The sequence below is a fragment of the Zeus faber genome (assembly GCF_960531495.2).
Source record: "Zeus faber genome assembly, chromosome: 1".
NCBI lineage: Eukaryota > Metazoa > Chordata > Actinopteri > Zeiformes > Zeidae > Zeus > Zeus faber.
Window position 1 is genome coordinate 55039176 of NC_137193.1, and position 20358 is coordinate 55059533.

The 20358-nt window shown below is 42.3% G+C and overlaps 1 protein-coding gene across 1 annotated transcript in view; it reads right to left on the minus strand.

Annotated features, from left to right (window-relative positions):
• Positions 1 to 1513: 1513 nt before the first annotated feature.
• Positions 1514 to 20358, minus strand: part of rab6ba (RAB6B, member RAS oncogene family a) — a 55146-nt gene continuing 36301 nt past the window's right edge. Inside the window, exons 5-8 of the mRNA XM_080016571.1 lie at positions 19883 to 19994; positions 14991 to 15084; positions 13630 to 13696; positions 1514 to 1610 (exon numbers count right to left, since the gene is read on the minus strand). Coding sequence (XP_079872697.1) covers positions 1546 to 1610; positions 13630 to 13696; positions 14991 to 15084; positions 19883 to 19994 — 338 coding nt within the window. The 3' untranslated portion in view covers positions 1514 to 1545. The remainder of the gene's footprint in view (positions 1611 to 13629; positions 13697 to 14990; positions 15085 to 19882; positions 19995 to 20358) is intronic.

Sequence of the window (20358 nt, forward strand, 5' to 3'; positions counted from 1 at the left end):
GAAATAACAAAAAGCAGCGTTGATCTGATCACTGCTAACATACGACGCCTCGGTCCTAAAAACAAAACAAAAAAAAAACAACAAAAAGGACCAGATTCACTATAAATGTCAATGTTAACAGCGAATATTTAAAAAACACAAACAGCAAAGTAAACTTTTTTTTCATTTTTTTTTTTAGTGCGGGACACGTCACTTGACGTTACATCACATGATGTTTTACAATTAAACAGGTCTGGGATCATGTGTGTGTGTGTGTGTTTATTTACAATGAAGCGTTTTCGTAACGTCCTATTCACCTGAAAGGTCTACTGTACGTGTGCAAAATTTGACATTTCATCTTCTCTTTGTTCTAAAGGAATGTAACCCTTCTCTCAAGATCACAAGGTCACGCTGTGCACGTCAGACTATACCGAGGTCTGGACTCACAAAAAAACCCCCCAACAAAACAGAATTATATAGAATACAAGTCTGTAAGTCGCCACAGGGTGAACGCTCAGCATTTTAAGTGTTCCTCCGCTTTGTTTACTGCGCTGCACGTGGATGACTGTTCCTCACAAACCACCCAGATGATCACAGAATCACACGCTGGGGTGAGCGTGTCTCATCCATTCCACCTGCTGTAAAACAAACAACGCCCTCAACGCGGTTCTCTATTACCAAACTCAAAACGTGGCGAGGACATGAGTCGGTGACACGCCTTGGCACTGGGCCTCTACCGACCACTGCATCATAATGCTGCATGTACAAAAAGCCACACACTTACACAAGTGAACACACACACACACACACACACACACACACACACACACACACACACACACACACACACACACACACACACACACACACACACACACACACACACACACACACACACTCAAAAGTACAAATCCAGTTCGATAGTATTGTGAAGCAAAGGACATTTAACTACTTTTGTCTTTTCTTAAGAGAGTGCATTCGATCACTGGTGGAATATTAGCAATGACATTATCAAACTTGTGTACACCGGTCGACAGTGCAATGCAGTACTATGCCCAAAAACTATGTTCACGCATGCGTTAGGATACTCAGATGTTAGTTATTTTAGCTTGACCTCAGTCACAAGGAGAGAGAGAGAGAGAGAGAGAGAGAGAGAGAGAGAGAGCTCGGTAGGTGACATCTTCAAAAAGTAACCTTCCAGAGAGGGATTTCCCTGAATTTATAAAAATACATAAGAAACAAAAGGAGGCCTACCGTCCTACCTAGAAAGTGTGTACTGTATATCCGTATGGTCTTTTCTCAGGTCTTTCTCTGTCTTGGAGATTTTTAAGACTTTTTGGCAATTTCATGAAACAAAGCAGATTACAGACATCTCTGAACCCAATTTCATACGTGTGATAATTCCAACCGGTGACCGATGTTCAGATTATAAAGGCCAAATTCCAACGTGCAAGCTAATCTCAACGTAAACCAATTGGAAGAAAGAAAAAAACAACAAAAAATAAAAATAAAATAAAATAAACAAGCATATGGTGTGAAATATGTGTTCCAGTTTGCTGTCAAGTATTAACAGGAGCATCCTCCTTCGGTGGTTGGGGGCTCCTGCGGTTTGTCCAACTTGATGTCGATCACTGGAGAAAAAGGTTAAGGTTTCACATCAAACATAAAATCAGAAATATCGTAAGAATGAAGAGTCGTAGACAGAGCGACAGAGCCACATTCTTTCAACAATTTTGCAAGAATGCATCTTATCTTATGTCATCCAAATGAAATGTCCTGAATTGTTCACCAGGCTGAGCGTGTCAACAGCCTGTAGTTTCGCATCACTTCCACTAGATGGCTCCATATAACTACTGCTGCTCCGCTCCAAAAGACACATTTGGGTGTCAACTGGGCTGGGGGATCAGTTATTAGTATTATTTCAGCGGTATCGTCATGAAATAATACCATTGTTATATTGTATTAAACAATTATTTACTCCATATTTTTTAGTTTCAATGATTTCTAATGAGAAGATATGATCTATATTATGTAACAATTTTATCTGAATTATTCAACCTTAATAATTAATAAATGAATCAACCTCATTTGAATTTGTTAATATAGTAATTCTGATTTTAAAGCAGATATTTGGATATTGAATAAATAATATATGTAATTAAAATATATTCTCTTTATATTTTATATAGTGTATATTTTTACTTTGTTTTTTATATAGTATTTCCTTTTTTGTTTTTACAATACAATATTTTGCTTTGCTTTTTGCTTCACCATTTGATTTTTATTCTGGGGATTTTCAGATACTAAAATAGAAATTGCTATGGGATTGGGAATATTCCCAATGCAAAAATCCAATACCAAGAGCCACACCAAATTTATGGTAGAAGTTTCTTCCATCCAGTATCCAGCAAATGTAATGGATCGGCATCAGCCCCCAGTTAAGGTCTTGGACTCTGAATCGCATCAATATTGGAAAAGTGCCATCGGCCCTAGAAGCAATAGCTGCCGTCTGAATAGTGAGAAATGCATCTATTCACACCGTTCTGTCTGAGAATTAATGAAACTATGATTCGGACGGAATGTGCCGGTGACTCCTGAAGAATTCCATTTGGGAAGCAGTTACAGTCTCGGTGGGGTTACTCCGAGGATTACCTCCCCTCCCTCTCAGTCGCTCACTAGATGGTCTCTGCAGTGAAGATAATAGGCCGAGTCCAGGCACCAAATTGTTCCACCGTAAAAAAACAAGAAAAAAAAACCCAACAGAAAAGGAGAAACAGAAAAGGACCACAGGTGAAGGGGACTCAATGTCGACTGTAAATCAATATGAGCCACCGAGCTCCAATTTGAAAACAGGCAATTACGAGAGAGAGAAAGAGTAATAAATACTGATTAAAAATATCCGTTGAAACTCCCGTCTCTACGCCAAATAATCTTTCTTGGAGACGTCGGGGAGTCGCAGTATGATGCAAACAAGGGAAAAACACAAAAGAACAGAGGAACCCTGAGGTGACCCGCGATGACCTGTCCTTGCGTGACCCCGCGCAACAATGTTAACAGCATCCCCGTGTTGTAAATATATATACAAACATTTTAGATTTACTTTCCATCAGCCCTTTACGGCGGCATAAACGTTGCGGGCTGACGGTTCCCTCTTTTCCGGCAAGATCGATACCGGTCAGAAAAGCAATAACAACACAGGAGCCGTTCCATTAGGGGCCGGGGTCCGCTCCACACCGTGCACCGCCATCCCTAGAAAACAGTCGCCGGCCCCTCTAAATCACCTTGATAACGTCGTAAACCTTAAAGGCTTCCCGAAACACCCACCACACACACACCCACCACACACCCACACCCACACACACACACACCAATGAATTATCTCTCATTAAAACGTTGATAAAAAGGAGGAAGTGGTCATGGAAGCCGGAATATGGGGGACACTGGGATTTTTTACCCCCCCCACTTTGAGGCATTACAAAGAATGTTTTTTGCCGAGAACGTCTCCACCAGGTATGACGGTAATAGAACGTTGTGATAACGTCTAAAGCCTATCGCTGTTGTTTGTGGCCACACAAAGTGTCTGTTGCTCGCTCAGCTCCACCTCCAGCAATTTGTGCCGTGATCTCCACGTCCACGTGCCTCGTTCCTTACACACTGACACACTGTCCGTATAAAGACAATGTGTTTTTATTTTACATGTAGTTTATCGGGTTCCGTTTCCTTATTAAAGGTTTCCTTAAACAAATAAAGGACCGTGCGTAACGGGACCCTCCCCCCACCCCCACCCTTTTCACTTTGTGTCCCCCCACTACAGTACGTAGTACAATCTGGCGCCGGTGACGATGGTAATTGGCTGAATGTGAGCGACTGGAGATGGGGAATATTTGGGAAAATTTGGGAAAAATGGGGACGATGAGGTCAAACAAATCAATAAATTCAGTGTCATGGTGGAAAAAAAAGATCCACCAAGGTTCACAAGACAGGAGACGAATGCGGCGCTGCGTTTCAGGAGACTATCTGGCGGCTCGACACGGATGGAGTAATGAGCTCTATGAACTGAGAGATGTTTTGATAAGTCGCCCACCGTTTCCATGGAGACGGCACCGACATCTAGGATCTATGGAAGTGAGGACGGGTGTTTTTGTGAAGTCCGAAATGAAGCATGCACGTGTCTACCCCTGATGAGGCCTTTAAAACTCTTAATAGTCTTAATTTACATAGTGATGGGGGTGTACAGAGTAAATTTGTTTTAATTAGTTCCAAACCGGGAAGAGGAGGAGGCAGAAGAATTTCCTAGTCCTAGAGACCTGAATGTGAAATGCCTTTCATAGTGAAAATCTGAAAAATCACATTTGAAACATTGGGGGAAAACGCAACATGGTGCTGAAACGTTACCTTAACAAATTGCTTTTTTTTTTTTTTTTGTTATAAACTTGACTGCACAGCATCAATGTATAGAGCTGTTAGAATTCCAGGGCGAAGCATAAAGAGGCAGGTATTTAATGAACTAAAGACCAAAGCAAAAGCCTTTCCCTTTGGCGCATTAGAGAAAAAGCTTCCGGTAAATACTGACTGGCCCATTCAGTTCTCAGACCTACCTTTCAATAGAATTACATATATTTGCCTTTTTAATATCAATAAAGTCTCTGAGGGTGAAAGGTAAGCACTGTTTGCGAGGTTGTTTTGGGATAATAAACATGGAGAAAAGCTAAAAAAAAAACAAGCGAGCCGTGACCCCAGATATGAGCAGATGGGAGATAGAAGAGCAGGAAAGATGTCACCGGGCCGACTGGAGACAGACAGACAGCAGCACCAGATCCTGGTTATTCATCACAGAGAGAGACACTCAACCTGAACATGTCACATATCTACTGCACCGCTTCCAGACGTGGATTTACAAACAGGTTCAGATAATCCTCCCCTTTTTCAAAATCACAAAACTTTCAAAAATACATTACATTATCATGATTATTATTAGTAGTAGTGTTTTTATTTGACAACTGCATGGAGTTGTTCAAGACTAATAACTGAGATCAATAATTCAAGAGAAATAATGAAATGTATTGGAAAACATGACTCATGAAAGGAACAGCGCTGGGAATGAACGATCAATTCCCCTGGGAGATCAACGAATGACGGAAAGTGCTGTATCCTGTCCTGAAGGAGAACAGGCAGAAGGGTAAACGCGTATCGATGGTTGTTGATAAATTAAATATGGATGGTCTGTAATACTGAGACTCCTCCACCACACCCTGGTTATTCTGATCATAATGTATGCATTCTTGTAATTCTGGTTATTATATACTGCAAGATGTAGGAATAGGCATGCTATCTATGTCAGGATTTAAAATATCGCTCACTCTCATCTCACCTTCCTAATTCCCCCCCCTCCATACTTCTCTCATCATCTCACCTCCCTAATCCCTCTCTCCTTACTTCTCCTATCACTCTTACTCTTTAATGTCTTTCACTCTATGTATGTCTAATCCCGCAATGTTCTGTGTTTTTCTTTGTCTACTTGTCATTTGTTTGTGTAGTTATGTATCCCCACAAACTTCCTACAATACTATGGCAGTTAAAAGGAATGTAAAGGAGGAAATCCCAGACTTTTCGATGGGAAAGCATGGGAACGGTAGTATAGCTATTGCCTTGGATGCACTGTGCCATCACCCCCTAAGTAGCTTCAATGACACCCATTAAGTTTGTAAGTTGGAATGTGAGAGGCTTGGGCTCACCTGCTAAACGTAGCAAAATCCTAACTCACCTCACCAAGATGAACCCCAGCTTCTGTCTACTGCAAGAAACCCACCTCACTGCATCTGAGCACCTCAAACTCAAAGCTAAATGGGTTATTAATCAGATGTTTTCCGCATCATACAACTCAGAAAAAAGAGGTGTATCTATATTGATCAATAAAAGTATCCCATATCAAAATAAAACCACAATATCAGACCCAGAAGGGCATTACATAATGATTAATGGGATTTTAGGTAACATCAAATTAACCATAGCTAATATTTATGGCCCCAATGAGGATGACCCAAATTTATTTCACAATATATTTTCAAAACTCTTAGAATTCTCTGAATCAATTATCATATTGGGAGGAGACTTCAACACAGTACTGGATCCAAATTTAGACCGTTCTCAAGCCAGAAATATTCCCAAATCCTGGTGTTCGTCGGACACTATAAAACAATATGAGTGATCTTGCTCTTGGGGATTGTTGGCGATCAAATAACCCACATTCTAGATAATACATATATTATTCACCACCCCACCAGAGTTTAGAGTCTAGAATCTACCTTTTCTTGACAAGTAACTCCGCACTGTCCAAAATCACTAATCCAGAAATCTACCCTTGTGTAATTTCCGATCACGGGCCGATAAGTTTCAACCTGATAAATGAAACAAACTGGAACCCTCCCAGCAGGTGGCGGTTTAACACCTCACTTTTGACAGATAAAGAATTTAAGCATTTCTTTTCAAGAGAATGGACTTCCTTCATTGAACTGAATGACTCCCCAGAAAAATCACCATGCTTACTTTGGAAAACAGCTAAGGCAGTTCTAAGAGGTAGTATTATTTTATTCTCCACTCACAAGAAAAAGAAAGGACAAGAATGCCAAAATCAACTCGAACAGCGACTAAAGGAGTTGCACTCCCAACAAGCCCACTCATCTTCTGAGCAAATCCGTAATGAGATCAGGACAATTACATCTCAACTTGATACTATCATCCATCAAAAGACACAATTCCTTATGCAACGAACAAGAGCAAATTATTTTGAATTAAATGACAAATCCGGTAAATTTCTTGCCAATCAATTGAAACATGATAGAGAAAAAAACACTTATAACAGCCATCAAAGATTAACAGGGTAGAATAACATACTCTCCGCAAGACATTAATAACATATTTAGAGACTTTTATAATAACCTATATCACTCAATAAATCGAATATATATCAAACATTCACTCATTCCTTTATGATATTGACCTTCCTAAACTTTCAACGGAGCAGGCTACCACCTTAGATCAACCACTTACTCTTGAAGAACTCAGGAAAGCGCTTTACTCTATGGCCAACAATAAATCACCTAGATCAGATGGCTACCCAGTGGAATTTTACACTTCACAATTCAACAATTCACACTTCTGGCCACCTATCTCCCCATTATTCTTCAGAATGGTTACATAGGTCAAGTCAACCTCCACCATGCCTCCACACATGAATACTGCTCTCATTTCAGTTTTGCTCAAACCCAATAACGACCCAACCCTCACCTCCAGTTACAGACCCATAAGCCCTATTAATTGCGACCTTAAGATTATAAGTAAAACACTACAACAGAATTGAAAAAGTAATTCCATTTATAATTCACCCAGACCAAACAGGCTTTGTCAAAGGCAGACACTCATCCAGCAATATGCATCATTTAGTCTGATCAGAATATCTCAAAGGAACAACTTTAATACTATTATTGCCTCTTTGGATGCCGAAAAAGCATTTGATAGAGTTAATAGGACATATCTCTTTTCAATCCTCAACAAATTTGGCTCTGGAGAGTCCCTCATTTAATGGATCAGAATCCTCTACAACTCTCCATCTGCTTCTGTCATCACCAATGGTTACACTTCACAGCGTTTCACTCTACAATGGGGCAAGACAAGGATGCCCGCTCTCCCCTTTACTATTTGCCATCTTTATTGAACCCCTCGTGGCGGCTATCTGTCAAAACAGTAATATTGTAGGCATACAAACAGGAAACTGTTCACAAAATCAGTTTGTGTGCAGACGATATACTGTTGTACATACGGAACCCAATATCAATCCTACCGGAGGTGTTCAATCTTATATCTAAATTCTCAGCTATCTCAGACTATTTAATAAATTGGACTAAAACCACAGTCTTACCACTCAGTGAGGGGGACTGTAATGCTGCAACCCAGAAACTTCACTTAACCATCACAACGGGCAATATTAGATACCTTGGTATTGATATCTCCTCCAATCTATCAGATTTGTTTACCCCTAACTTCACTCCATTGCTCAAATCCACTGAAGAAGACCTCATTTGATGGAACAACCTACCCATCTAACTAATTGGTAGGATAGCAGCAATGAAAATGAATATACTTCAAAAATAAACTATATATTTTCAATGACCCCAGTGCAACCAACAGTACATTGGTTTAATACTCACTCAATAGCCAACAAATTTTATTGGAAATACAAGAAATCGAGAATTCAACTAGCAACACTTCAGAAAGAAAAAGACTGTGGAGGCCTAGCAGCCCCAAACTTTAGATACTACTACCTCGCAAACCATCTTCAATTTATAATTAAATGGTTACAAACAGAGCAACAATTGGCCCATGGATGGCGAGACATTGAACAATCTGAATGTCAGGAGTTATCATTATCCGATCTCCCATTCCTTACTGAATCGATAAGGAAACATAATTGCTTTAAAAACCCATTTATCGCAACAACTCTGTCAGCCTGGTGGAAATTCTTCAAACTCAGTGGTCACACTATCTCCAAACAAATTCAAGCCAATCTGGCACAACCCAGATTTCTTGGTTAAAAACAGACCAATAATCTTTAGGTCTTGGAAAAGACAAGGAATTACTCATCTGGAACACATTTTTGAAAACAATTCGCTTATATCCTTCCCAACCTTAACCCAAAGGTATAATACCGGTGGCCACGGCTTCCTTCTATTCCTTCAATTACAGCAGTCTCTAAAAGTTAAAATCAAATTGACGAACGACATCCTACAATCACCTGAAATGATTGAACATCTCACTCATATCGGTCACTTGAAAAATCAATTTTCCAGAATATAAACTTATATTAAAAACAGATGACACCTTATCTTTACCTACAAAGAAATGGGAAAGAGACCTTGCTTTTCCCACCGATATCAACCTGTGGAAGCTTACACCTTTTCTATGACCCGCAACTCCAAAATGAAACTCATCCAATATAAGATTTTGCACAGAGCCCATATCACGGAACACAAAATGTTCAAAATGGGTTTTGTGGATGTAGACATTTGCTCCCCCCGTTCCCTTGATACCAGAGATGACTCATGCCTTCTGGCTCTGCCCACCTATCCTAGCATTCTGGACCAACATCACCAAGAAGCTATCAACCCTTCTGGGTCGCAGCATTCCAGTCTCCCCATCCACATGTCTTCTCGGTGACCTCTCCTCAGTCGACCCGCCACTGAAACACCACCAACCCATCTTGATCGCCTTAACAATGGCCAAGAAAACAATATTACTCAATTGGAAAAAGAGAAATAATCTCACCAAATCCCAATGGTTGCAGTTATTAATAGATAACATCTCAATGGAAAAACTATTGGCAATATCCCAAAACAATGTTGATTCATTTAATGAAATATGGGCTACTTTTATCACTGACATAACTCCATCATTTAATACTTGAGTCTTCCTAAGTCGTGCAATCTCGTTGTGCTTTGGGGCATGTGGGGGTCCTCCTGGTCTGCCAGGGCTCCGAGGTTGGGTGGATGCCTGGGCTGCTCTGGGGACATCCGTGGTGCGTGGGCCTGTGTTCTTGGGGGATCCTGGGGCCCCACGGGGGAGTTGGGTAGTCTGGGTGGTGGCGCCTGCTCCTTTACCTCCTTTTCCTGTCATTACACCTGGCTGCCAGGGTACCTGCCCTCCGACGCTCTCGGTGCGCGGGGCGCTCGTCGCTGGGGGGTCGGGCTGTGGGTGGGGGTGCCGTCTGCCGCACGCTGTTCTGTAGTCTGCATGCTCGGCGGCTCGGGGCTGACCAGGGGACGGATGGGGGTGCGGAGCTGCTCTGACATGGCGGAGGCGCATGGCGGACGCTCTGCTCCCTTGGCTGTCGCTGTAGGTTGGTTGCCACCAGGTACGGGAAGTGGGCGCACTGGGGCGCGGTTGGGTCCAGGGGTAGGGGGTCTGCGTTGTTGTTCCCCGGCCTGCTGCGCCCCTGGATCGATCCGGTCACGACTCGCCTATCTCGCCCAGTGCCAAAACTCATACTCAGCACATACACAATAGACCGAGGGCTTGCGGGATGGGCGGGGTGCAGGCTATGTGCATAGGGATGCGGCAGGCAGCTGCCATCTTGCCTGTCACGCTCCTGCCCAAGCGTGCTTCTCGTCCGTCCCAAAATTTGAATCCCTCTCACATTAGCTTAGAACACATACACTCGCACACCAATCCTACTCCGAACACTCCATCGGATCAGGGTCTGTGGGACAACAGGAGTGCGAATGATTCGGGTTTGACTTGCCTGAAGGACTCGCACCCCCAACCACGCAATTTTAACTGCAATTACCAACAGCACACATTGAGCACTGGGGTTTTTTCCGGGGTGGCCGGTCGCCGGGGTGTGGTTGGACGGGGTGCGGTCGGGTGGGCCTCAACTCCCGGCCTGGCTGGAGTCCTGGCGGCTTGTGCCTGGTGGCTTGGGATGTGCTGCGACCTGGCGGGGCTGTGGAGAGCGCTGCCAGATGCCTTCCGGGGCCCCTGGGGGGACTGCTTGCCGTTGTGGGTGTGGGTTGGGGTGTGGGTGGTGGCTGTTGGCCTTTTGCTTCTGCGGCGTGTTCTCTGCCGCGGGCGCCCTGGGTTCTGGGGGTTGCGGAGGGCCTGTATACCTGGCAGCCTGCCGGCATTGCCGGGGCGGGTGTAACATTGAGGTGCCCCGCACTGGGCACACGCTGCTACGTGTATGGGCACTTGGCACTCACGCCCGGTCACGTCTGGTCGGCTACAATGGGACGGGCCTCCCCCTTGTGCAGGCCGTGGGTGGGCATGGGGGTCCTGCCGGCTCACCCGTGGGGCGGGCGGCTTGGGCGGGGTGTCGGTCTGTCCATGTGGGGCCGTGATCCGGGCCTTGCGCCCCTGGCCCTGGTTCTGTGCCGGTGGCTGCGTCTTGTGCCTGCACCCGGGGGTTGGTTGTATGTGTGTGCCCCTGGGGTGCGGGGTCTCCTCGTGTTCCCTGGGACTGGGTCATGCTCCTCGGGGCTGGGTGTGGGGGTTGATCCACGGCCCTCTGGCTTCTCTGGGGGCCCGGGGGTCTTTGTGGTCACAGGGCAGGGTACTCGGGGCTTTCCTGCAGCCGTAGTGTGTCCACGGGACTGCGGAGTTCGGGGGGGCTTCGGGGCCCCTTCTGCTGCTTGGAGGCGCCGCGACATATTACCGACCTTCTACACCAATGCCAATCGGGATAAGTCATGTACACTCACCGGTGGACATCTTACTCACACACACACACACACACACACACACACACACACACACACACACACACACACACACACACACACACACACACACACACACACACACACACACACACACACACACACACACACACACACACCTGCTTCAAGTGCACCCCAGCAACCTCCCGGTTGCATTCCTCTCCTTTCCTCCCTCATTTGCTGCCATAATAACGACAGGAAGAGGCCACGTGACCAGTTGTAGTTAGTTTTCCTGGACCTAATTCACTGTTTTTCAATACATGTTGTCATCCAATGTTGATGTTTTTGTGTAAAAGTTGTTTGTTTCTATGTTTATTTGTCTCACTGTGGTGTTTCTCCCGATCTTGGAGTAGTGATCAGTTTTTTATAGACCCAAACATAATCAATAGTTCTCCAAAGAGGGGGGTTGGTGGTGGCTCTCCATAACCAAAAACTGTGCTCTTGTCATTCTACAGGTCGAGCACAGGACAGAGTTATTGCAGCAGTTCTTGATAATTTAAGAATTAATAAAGAGTTGCATTGCAGGTTGAGAACTTGAACTCCACTTGCAGACTAACTCTGTCCTGAATGCAATGGCATTCAAGTACTCTTGTGTTGTATGTCCAGCATGCTGACAGCACTGGTTAAAAAAAAGAAAAAAGAAAAAGAAAACATGACTCATGTCCCATAATTGAGTATAATATTTACTTCTTTTTATGAAATGCATTAAGATTGTTTGTGTTTTTATTATTAGGTTTTGATTGCTTCCTATTTATGTGAAGCACTTTGGGTTGTATGTTGTTTGTGAAGACTATTATTTAGTTATTATTATTTATTCTTTGCCGTCCCCCATAATCCATGTGAATACAGCGCTAGAATAGGTTAGGCTGCATTCACGTGGATTTGCAGTGTGACAATCGGTGAGACAGTGGGAAAACAATCTTAATAAGGATTTGGTATTAAAAAACATAGTAAAAATAATATGGTATGGTAATAATAATAATAATAAACTGAAATGTTTTCATACACCATGCTTTTCATTCCTTAATAAGATATTACTAGTAGCCTTATTTTAAAATGCATAATGGTTTGATGTTAGAAAGGGAAGTGGCTCTTGCGAAAAGTTTTTGTTCATGTGGCTCCTGAGCTGGCAAAGGTTGTGTACCACCGACGAAGACAGACAACCTATCAATTGATGCTGCGTTTAATGCAAACTCAGAAAACTGTAACTCGTGCTGTGTTTCACGAAACCCCGAAAAACAGTAAACGGTCACAGAAGGAGTTTTCGCACTGCAACAAGTTTTAAGAACCTCTGGAGGAACCGTCCCTTTCTTTTGTCTCTGCACTGCATGATCCTGGAATGATCGTAATTGTTAAAACACAGCTCTTGAGGGACATAATTGACGTAAGTGCACAGTGATGGGTGCAGACGTAAGTCCACGGTGATTGGACACATGAGCCAATGAAGCACTGGTAACCAACATACAGTACGTACTTAAAAACATGTTTAAAACGTTAACAATATCCGACAAAAATAATATGCTTGATTTAAAGTAAACATGTCTTTATTTAGCCCTTTGATAGACTGGTGACCTGTCCAGGGTGTACTTCGCCCAATGACAGCTGGGATTGGCTCCAGCCCCCCGTGACCCCAGGAGGATAAGCGGTATAGATAATGGATGGATGGGATCGGTGTCTTTATTTATACACAATTTATTTCCAAAACATTAAATCTACATAAAAAAAAAAAAAAAGAAGCGTCCCTCCACCCCAACCTCGATGTGGACACGGCGGACTCGGAGTGACCTTTGATCACGACAGGTTTTCCAGCCACGGAACCTTGGAAAACTGTAATACGTACCTAACATGACTAAACTGGACCCAGTGTATTGCTGCCTGCAGCTATATTTAGGGGACATGCAGTGTTCAGTCTGTTGAATGGAACCTTGTTGTTGGGAACTTTTACACGGAGTGATTTCCTTCCACAGAGACACCGTAAGGCAGGTCTCTGTGGACTACAGGTACCAGACAGCCACATTCTAACTTTTTAGGAGAAAGTAATAACACGCAACAAGTGTATCGGCTTGTAGTAGTAATTCTGGACCTGGACCCACAGTGCCATTACGTCAGCCAATGCTGCGTTCAACGGAAACTCGTTTTAGTAGTAATGCTGATGTAAAGACGAGCCACAGCATGAACTGATGCTACGTTGCATGGGAACTTGAAAATTTGTAATTGGTGTCGATGCGAAGGGAAAACTGCATGGACCCCGCATATTGCTGCCTGCAGCTATTATTATTATTGATTGCTTTCTTTGAATGTTAAGCACTTTAAGTTTCATGTTCTGTTTGTTGTTGTTCATTCTCGATAAAGGACTCCCTTTTAAATTTTTGTCAAAGGATACTTCCCTCTTTGCTGGTCTCTTGCATACTCTCCATCCCAGGGAGTGCAGCCGCCACGCGTCGAAAAAGCTGCCGGAAGAGAAAGAGACGGAGGAAGGTGTGAGAAGTTCTCCACAGAGCCAGGGACTGCACACCGAGAACATTCAGAAGGAAGGATCTATCTCCGGCTCCAAGCCCAAATCACCTCCCTCTGATATAAAGCTCACAGCGTGCATGCCTCCTAAAAGCCTCCTGGCAAAAACGTGCACACACGTGCACGGGCGCGCACACACACACACACACACACACACACACACACACACACACACACACACACACACACACACACACACACACACACACACACACACACACACACACACACACACACACAAATTATCTCTCATAAAAACGTTGATAAAAAGGAGGAAGTGGTCATGGTCATGGAAGCCGGAATATGGGGGACACTGGGATCTTTTACCCCCCCACTTTGAGGCATTACGAAAAATGTAGGACGGAGGCTTTTTCATCACAGCTACTGGGAGTCCAGGCCATTAGCAGCTCCATTACAAACTGACTGAAAAGTCCATTTGGTTGAGGGGGTTGAAAATGTAGATCGCATAAGAACCTACTGTGAGGAAACTACAGTATGAAGAATAATGTCATTGCCCAAATCAGCCTCCTTAGTTTGAAAGGCTCGTCTTCTTCTTTGACCTTTGTGTTTTTTTTATTCGTTTTTACTCTCTGCTCAGTGCTTGTGCTTTCTCACTACGGGTTCTTTGTGACATCTGTTATCAGTTGCATTATGTCAGGGATTATGCTCATTATTAAGATAGACCCACAAAAAAATACTGTAAACTGTAAATTTGTAGAAGGGGTTCAATATGATCAAAGTCCTGAAATTGGACTAGAATGCCTTGTTATAATGCATTATGTAAGAATGCCACATTTTGTAATAACTTGCCACAGTGTTATACATTTGCCCTTCATTGTGTAATTACACCCGACTTTTGTCACACTTACTACTCTTGAACGCAATAAGTGATACTTTTGCCACATTTAGACATAAGCTATTAGATGCTTACAGTATTCATAGGTATTGCGGGGGTTGATTGATAAAATACTTAAGTGAGACACATACAGTACATTAAGACAGCAGTTTTGGTGTGTTATTACAAAATACGTTGAATTATTGCATATTCATCATAAAAAGCTGTAATACCCCCATAATACCTAATAACCGCCACATGCACTACCATGTGCACAATCTTACAAAACATTTCTACAAAATGTATGACATTTTGGCAAGTTATTAAAAAATGTGTTGTTATATTGCCAAATAAATGTAAAAATAATACTAAAGCTTAATACTTAATCCTCTCACCTGTTTGACGTTGTACCCCGTCTTAGCGCTGGTTTCGATAAACATGACGCTCAGCTCCTTGGCTCGCTGCTCGCCTTCCTCAATTGTGATTTGCCTGCGAACGAAGAAGGAAGGGGAAGCAAAACAAATAACCAGTTTAAGAGTTTATTATTCCTCATTAGGCTTGAACGCTGGTGAAAAACCCCTGTAGAAACAGACTCATTGCACTGTTTTGTGAGAAATTATATAACAGCCAATTTGCACGGCATGGCACTTGATTTTTATTCCATTTTGTGTCGGGTGTCCGATGCTACGAAGTAATGGACAGAGAGATGAAGTCGTGCTGACGACGCAGCCCCCGAAAAAGCAGGTTGAGTGTGAATAAACGCAGCAGCTGGTCTGGTGGAGACGAGTGTGGTGCTGTGGAGTCTGGTGGTGATGTAATCGCTCTGCCTCCTTTGTTCCTCCCAAGACAAAGAGAACCTCAGCAACTACGTCGTCACTCTAATTCCCTAAAGTTGCCCCGACGCTCGCTCAAACCCAAACACATGAAGGTAGGACACGACACGCGGCAGCGGTGATTTGATCAATCGGAGAAGTCGGGGAACGCAAGGAAAAACAAAGAAAGAGTCAGGCGTTCTGATGTGTTTTCTGCTGCAGCGTTGAAACTTGAAAGTATTTATTGTACCTAACACCACCATGACGGAGACGTGCAACATGCTGCGGATATTTCTAGACGCATGTCCGCACGTTCTAACTTAACGGCCACTATGGCTTATTTACCTGTCCCAGCAACACTGTCGCAAGAGCAGCGGCTTCATCCCACACTCTCATCCTTCATAGTTTAGACAGTTATACCAGGGTTGGAAAGTAATTACATGGATTTAATGGCATTACATGATTAATATGACAAATAAAGGGGACTCTCATCCATTACAGTTACAGAGAACCCTAGGGTAATTGGAAGTGAATTTAATTTTGCTTGGATTACTGAAGGTTACATACTTATGTCGCATCTAAATATCAATTGCGTTTGTGAGATAAAAATCTATTCAAAACTGGACAAAAGAGAGTCACTAAGTTCCGCTTCAGAAGCAGTTTGGAAGCAACGTTTTATATTAGAAATGAATTGGTTTGGATGGTTGGAACTACAGTAAAGATGTGACTTTCAAATGTGTAAAGTAGAAAGGTGGCCGACCCCGCCACCAACAATAGAAGCAGCATAAAAGAGGAGCACATACAAAATCCAAATACATTTAATGGCTATTTCTTGTAAAGTGACAGCTAAATAAATATGGGATGAATATCAAATATGGGATTTTTCCCCGCTAATTAATCTTATGGATTGGCAATTTAAAGGACTAAATACATAGAAGAAACCTGACCCTCCAAAAATATTTAGCAAATACTTTGGCCACATGCCCAGGTTTAGAATTACTGCACATTTTGAATGTAAAATAATTCCAGTAAAAGAGTAAAGAACATTCCGCCGGGTGAGTGAAAGGTACCCAAGCTCTTAAACAGAATATACAATTATGTTAGTGGGGGGGGGCGCTGAGAACAGCGCACCGTTGCACCTCTATCTTATTTTGGGATTGGCTTTGATGCTTCTGACAGCACCATCAACACACAGAAATAAACAGTGAAAACATATCAAAGGGAAAACAAAACACTCCGCTCCACCTACAGACACCTACAAATAGATTGCACTCCGTTTGTCAGGGAAACAGAAGAGCATCCCGCACTGATGTCATCTTAAATTTACCCAATCACTCCTCGGGAGACCCACAACGTGACCCTTTTTCTGGGGGACACTGAGATCGCTTTGCATGTCAAATTATGTCTGTATATCAAATTAGGTGAAATATGCAAAGTTATTTGCACTCAGAAAACAAAGTAAAGTTTGCATGCAGGTGCTGACGCTAAAGATGAGGTGCAATCCCATTGCATGTATGTGTGTGTGTGTTTGTTGTGATACACTCATGCAAAAGATTTCGCAGAAACAGCCCAAATAGCCCAGATAATAAATTGGGCCACCAGAGATGTGGATGCTAGCAGGGGCTGGTGCTGAAATTATGCCGTGGGGGTAATTAAAGCCCCGATCCAAAACATCATTCAGCTTCTCATGGATGCGTTCATTATTAAGGTTTCAGGGTAAAAGAAAAGTTTTGTTGTTTTTCTTGCAAAATCAGTTTCTGCAAAACAACTTTTATGGTTATATTGTTCCTCTGTGGACCCGTCCTTTCAAATGTGTTTCCCACTTACAGGAATCAACCAACAATCAATGCTTCCTATCATGACCAGTAGTTCTCTGATGGGTCCCAATGAAAAACTGGGTCATGCTTTAATTTCGAGTGGTCCACAGGTAGAAACATCCACTTTGCCAAATTTATTTCCCTGGTAATATTATGAGGGCTCTTTGCTTTTTACTACTGTTGAGATAAAACTGTATTTTGGAAATGCTTAGAATGGTTTGCCATTGTTTTAAGCCCTTATTGCACAAATTTTGTTTTTAAATAAACAAAATTATTATTATTATTATTATTATTATTATGATGATCATCATTATTGTTATCATTATTGATTTTATTGTTATTATTATTGTTGCTGTTGTTGTCAATTATTATTTCATTTTTCAGTTATTATTTTTTGGTTTAAAAAAATCAGAATGGTTCGGATCTTAAAATTACATTTGGGTCATGACATCATGACTAAGGACAAATTTGAATCTTGAGGCTGGACCAGTTGAGAACCACTGATCCAAGATAGCTTATCATTTCTTATCAATAAAAGTGGAGCTTTATTTAAACAGGACTGGAATATTACTGAATGATGAAAAAAAAGGACACTCGTGAAATGCTCATGCGCAAATTAAAATATTGCCACAACAAAAAAGATCATGATATGATATTTGTAGGCTATATCTCCCAGCTTCACACCTAACCCCATGGAATTTATATTTTACAAAAGGGTTTAACAAATGCTGACACGTGGATAGCAGCATAAATAAACGCCAGATTAAGTAAGGAGCAACAGGCCGACTGGACGGAGACGTATGGAGCAGATTTTCCGACTCAGCTGGGCAGCATGTCGTTATTACTGTATTCATATCGGTGTCTGGGACCTTTATCTGCTGTAACGGCCGCCAGGAATGTTTATTGACTTATCCAGGCTGGACACATCCTGGAAACTGCCGTCAGCAGCACTTTTCCTGCCTTTCCAACGATCAATTAAGCTGCTGGATTGCAGCGCTACACTGGTGGGAATTCATGCTGCAGCACAGGAATATCCAATACATGTTAGCAGGTAGGAAACGTTACTGGAACCGGGGCAAATAATAATGACAAAGCTGGCTTGTGGATATAACATTCATGCATTTTTCCACACAGTGCTGTGTTTTGAGGTGAATAGATTTGATAGGATCGTGTAAAGCCTACTTCACACCGAATATGACAAATGACAAAAACAGACCGGCAGTCCATTCCAATGGGGAGTCGGATTCTGCAGGCGGAAAACTATGATCTGCTGCTGTGCGGAAGGCTCCGAGATACGTTCAAATTTTCCAACAAAATAAAATAAGTCATGTATATAAAATAATGATGTTATTAACGTTAACCTAGGATGTCACCATATTCACTATTAATAAATCTATTTTTACTTTGCAAACACTTTATAAAGGGAATTTTAAACTGTCATTCATAGAAAATGGTCAATTTCAGCTGCTTAAACTACTCACTGTTCTGACCAAAAAACATTTTATCTACACCATTTTGTGATATGAAACTCAGGCGCAGTTCATCCGAAGGCCACTAGGGGCGAGATCCGACTGTCAGATGCCATTACGGACTACGGTGTACAACTTAGGTTTACGATGACGTGTTTCTGAAATTCATACTCATGACCAATACAGCCCGAGAGTTGGAGGACATCGTTTTATTCCGAGCTACACCCAACAAGATAGTTCTGAATCCCTTCTGAGTAGATTTATGTGTTATAATAATAACAATAATAACAATAATAATAATAACAATAATAATAATAATAATAATATTATGTATACTTTATTTATCCCTGTGGGAAAATTAATTCTCTGCATGTACCCACCCCAGTATCTGATGTATCCAGGAGCAGTGGGCTGTCACCCGCGTGGCGGTGCCTGGGGAGCAGTTGGAGGGTTAGGTGTCTTGCTCAAGAACACTCCAGCACGCTACCAGCTGGGGATCGAATAGGCAACCTTCTGATTACTAGACGACCTGCTCTACCGCCCCCGTATGAGAGGACCGTGTCATTTATGTTATTTGTCTTTTATCACCGCAGGGAACTTGAATGGCTGTAAAAATTTTTTTTTTACAAAAACAGCAGACACACGTACGGTTTATTCCTGTTGAAAATGTATTATGTCCGTATACAATTTTAAGGCGTAAATGTCAGTTCTCCACAGTGCTCAGGACTAAATCAGGTGACATCAAAAAAAAGAGAAAAAAAAAGCCAGCTATATTAATGTAAGAAGAACCGATAGCTAATCACTAATTTTCATTTCCCCACTGGTGCATGTTAGTGAAGATCTGTGTCTTTATGTTGCAGGGTTAATTAGGGCCCACACACTGGGGGTAATTGCAGGGACGGGTTGGAGACCGTTTTTGTGGAACAACAAAGGAAAGATAAGTTCACAACCATATGGCTCCTGTACGATTGCAAAACACGTGCACAAGCATCTGGAGGTGATTTTTCATCGTTTTATCTCCTCTCGCACGACGAAAACTGCCCAGCTCTATTTTCCTTGAAGGGGGTTAAAAGATGTATGACTCAAGTCTCTTCATATAAAGATATAAAAGCATAAAAAATAAAAAAAAAACAACGAGATACAGCGAGCGACTGCAGATGGAGATATCGAGCAGTGACAGGATGGGTACCTCTTATCTGCCAAGTCTGTTTTGTTTCCGACCAGCATGATGATGACATCACTTCCTCTCTCCGTCCGGACGTCATCGATCCATTTCGACGTCTGCTGGAACGAGTTGACATCTGTCAAGAAAGACAAAGAAAGACTTGAATAACGGCTCGCTGTTCTTATTCAATGTCAATTAAAACAATATGGCTGGAAATCTTGTGGAAACATCCTCTGCGGATGTTTGGCTTTCTAATTTTGCTTCAACTGTTTGCTTCAGAATATGAATTTTTGAAAGGTTTATTGTTGATAGTTCATTTTTTTATTTATTTCTTTATTGTTTGTTGTAAATGTTTTGCTTCATTGTATATTGCCAATTCAATGTCTTTATTTATTTTATTCTTTTTTTTTATTACTTAATTATTGTTGCCCATTATACGTTACAGTTTAAATTATCTATCTATCCATCCATCCATCCATCTAATTTAATTTAATTTACTG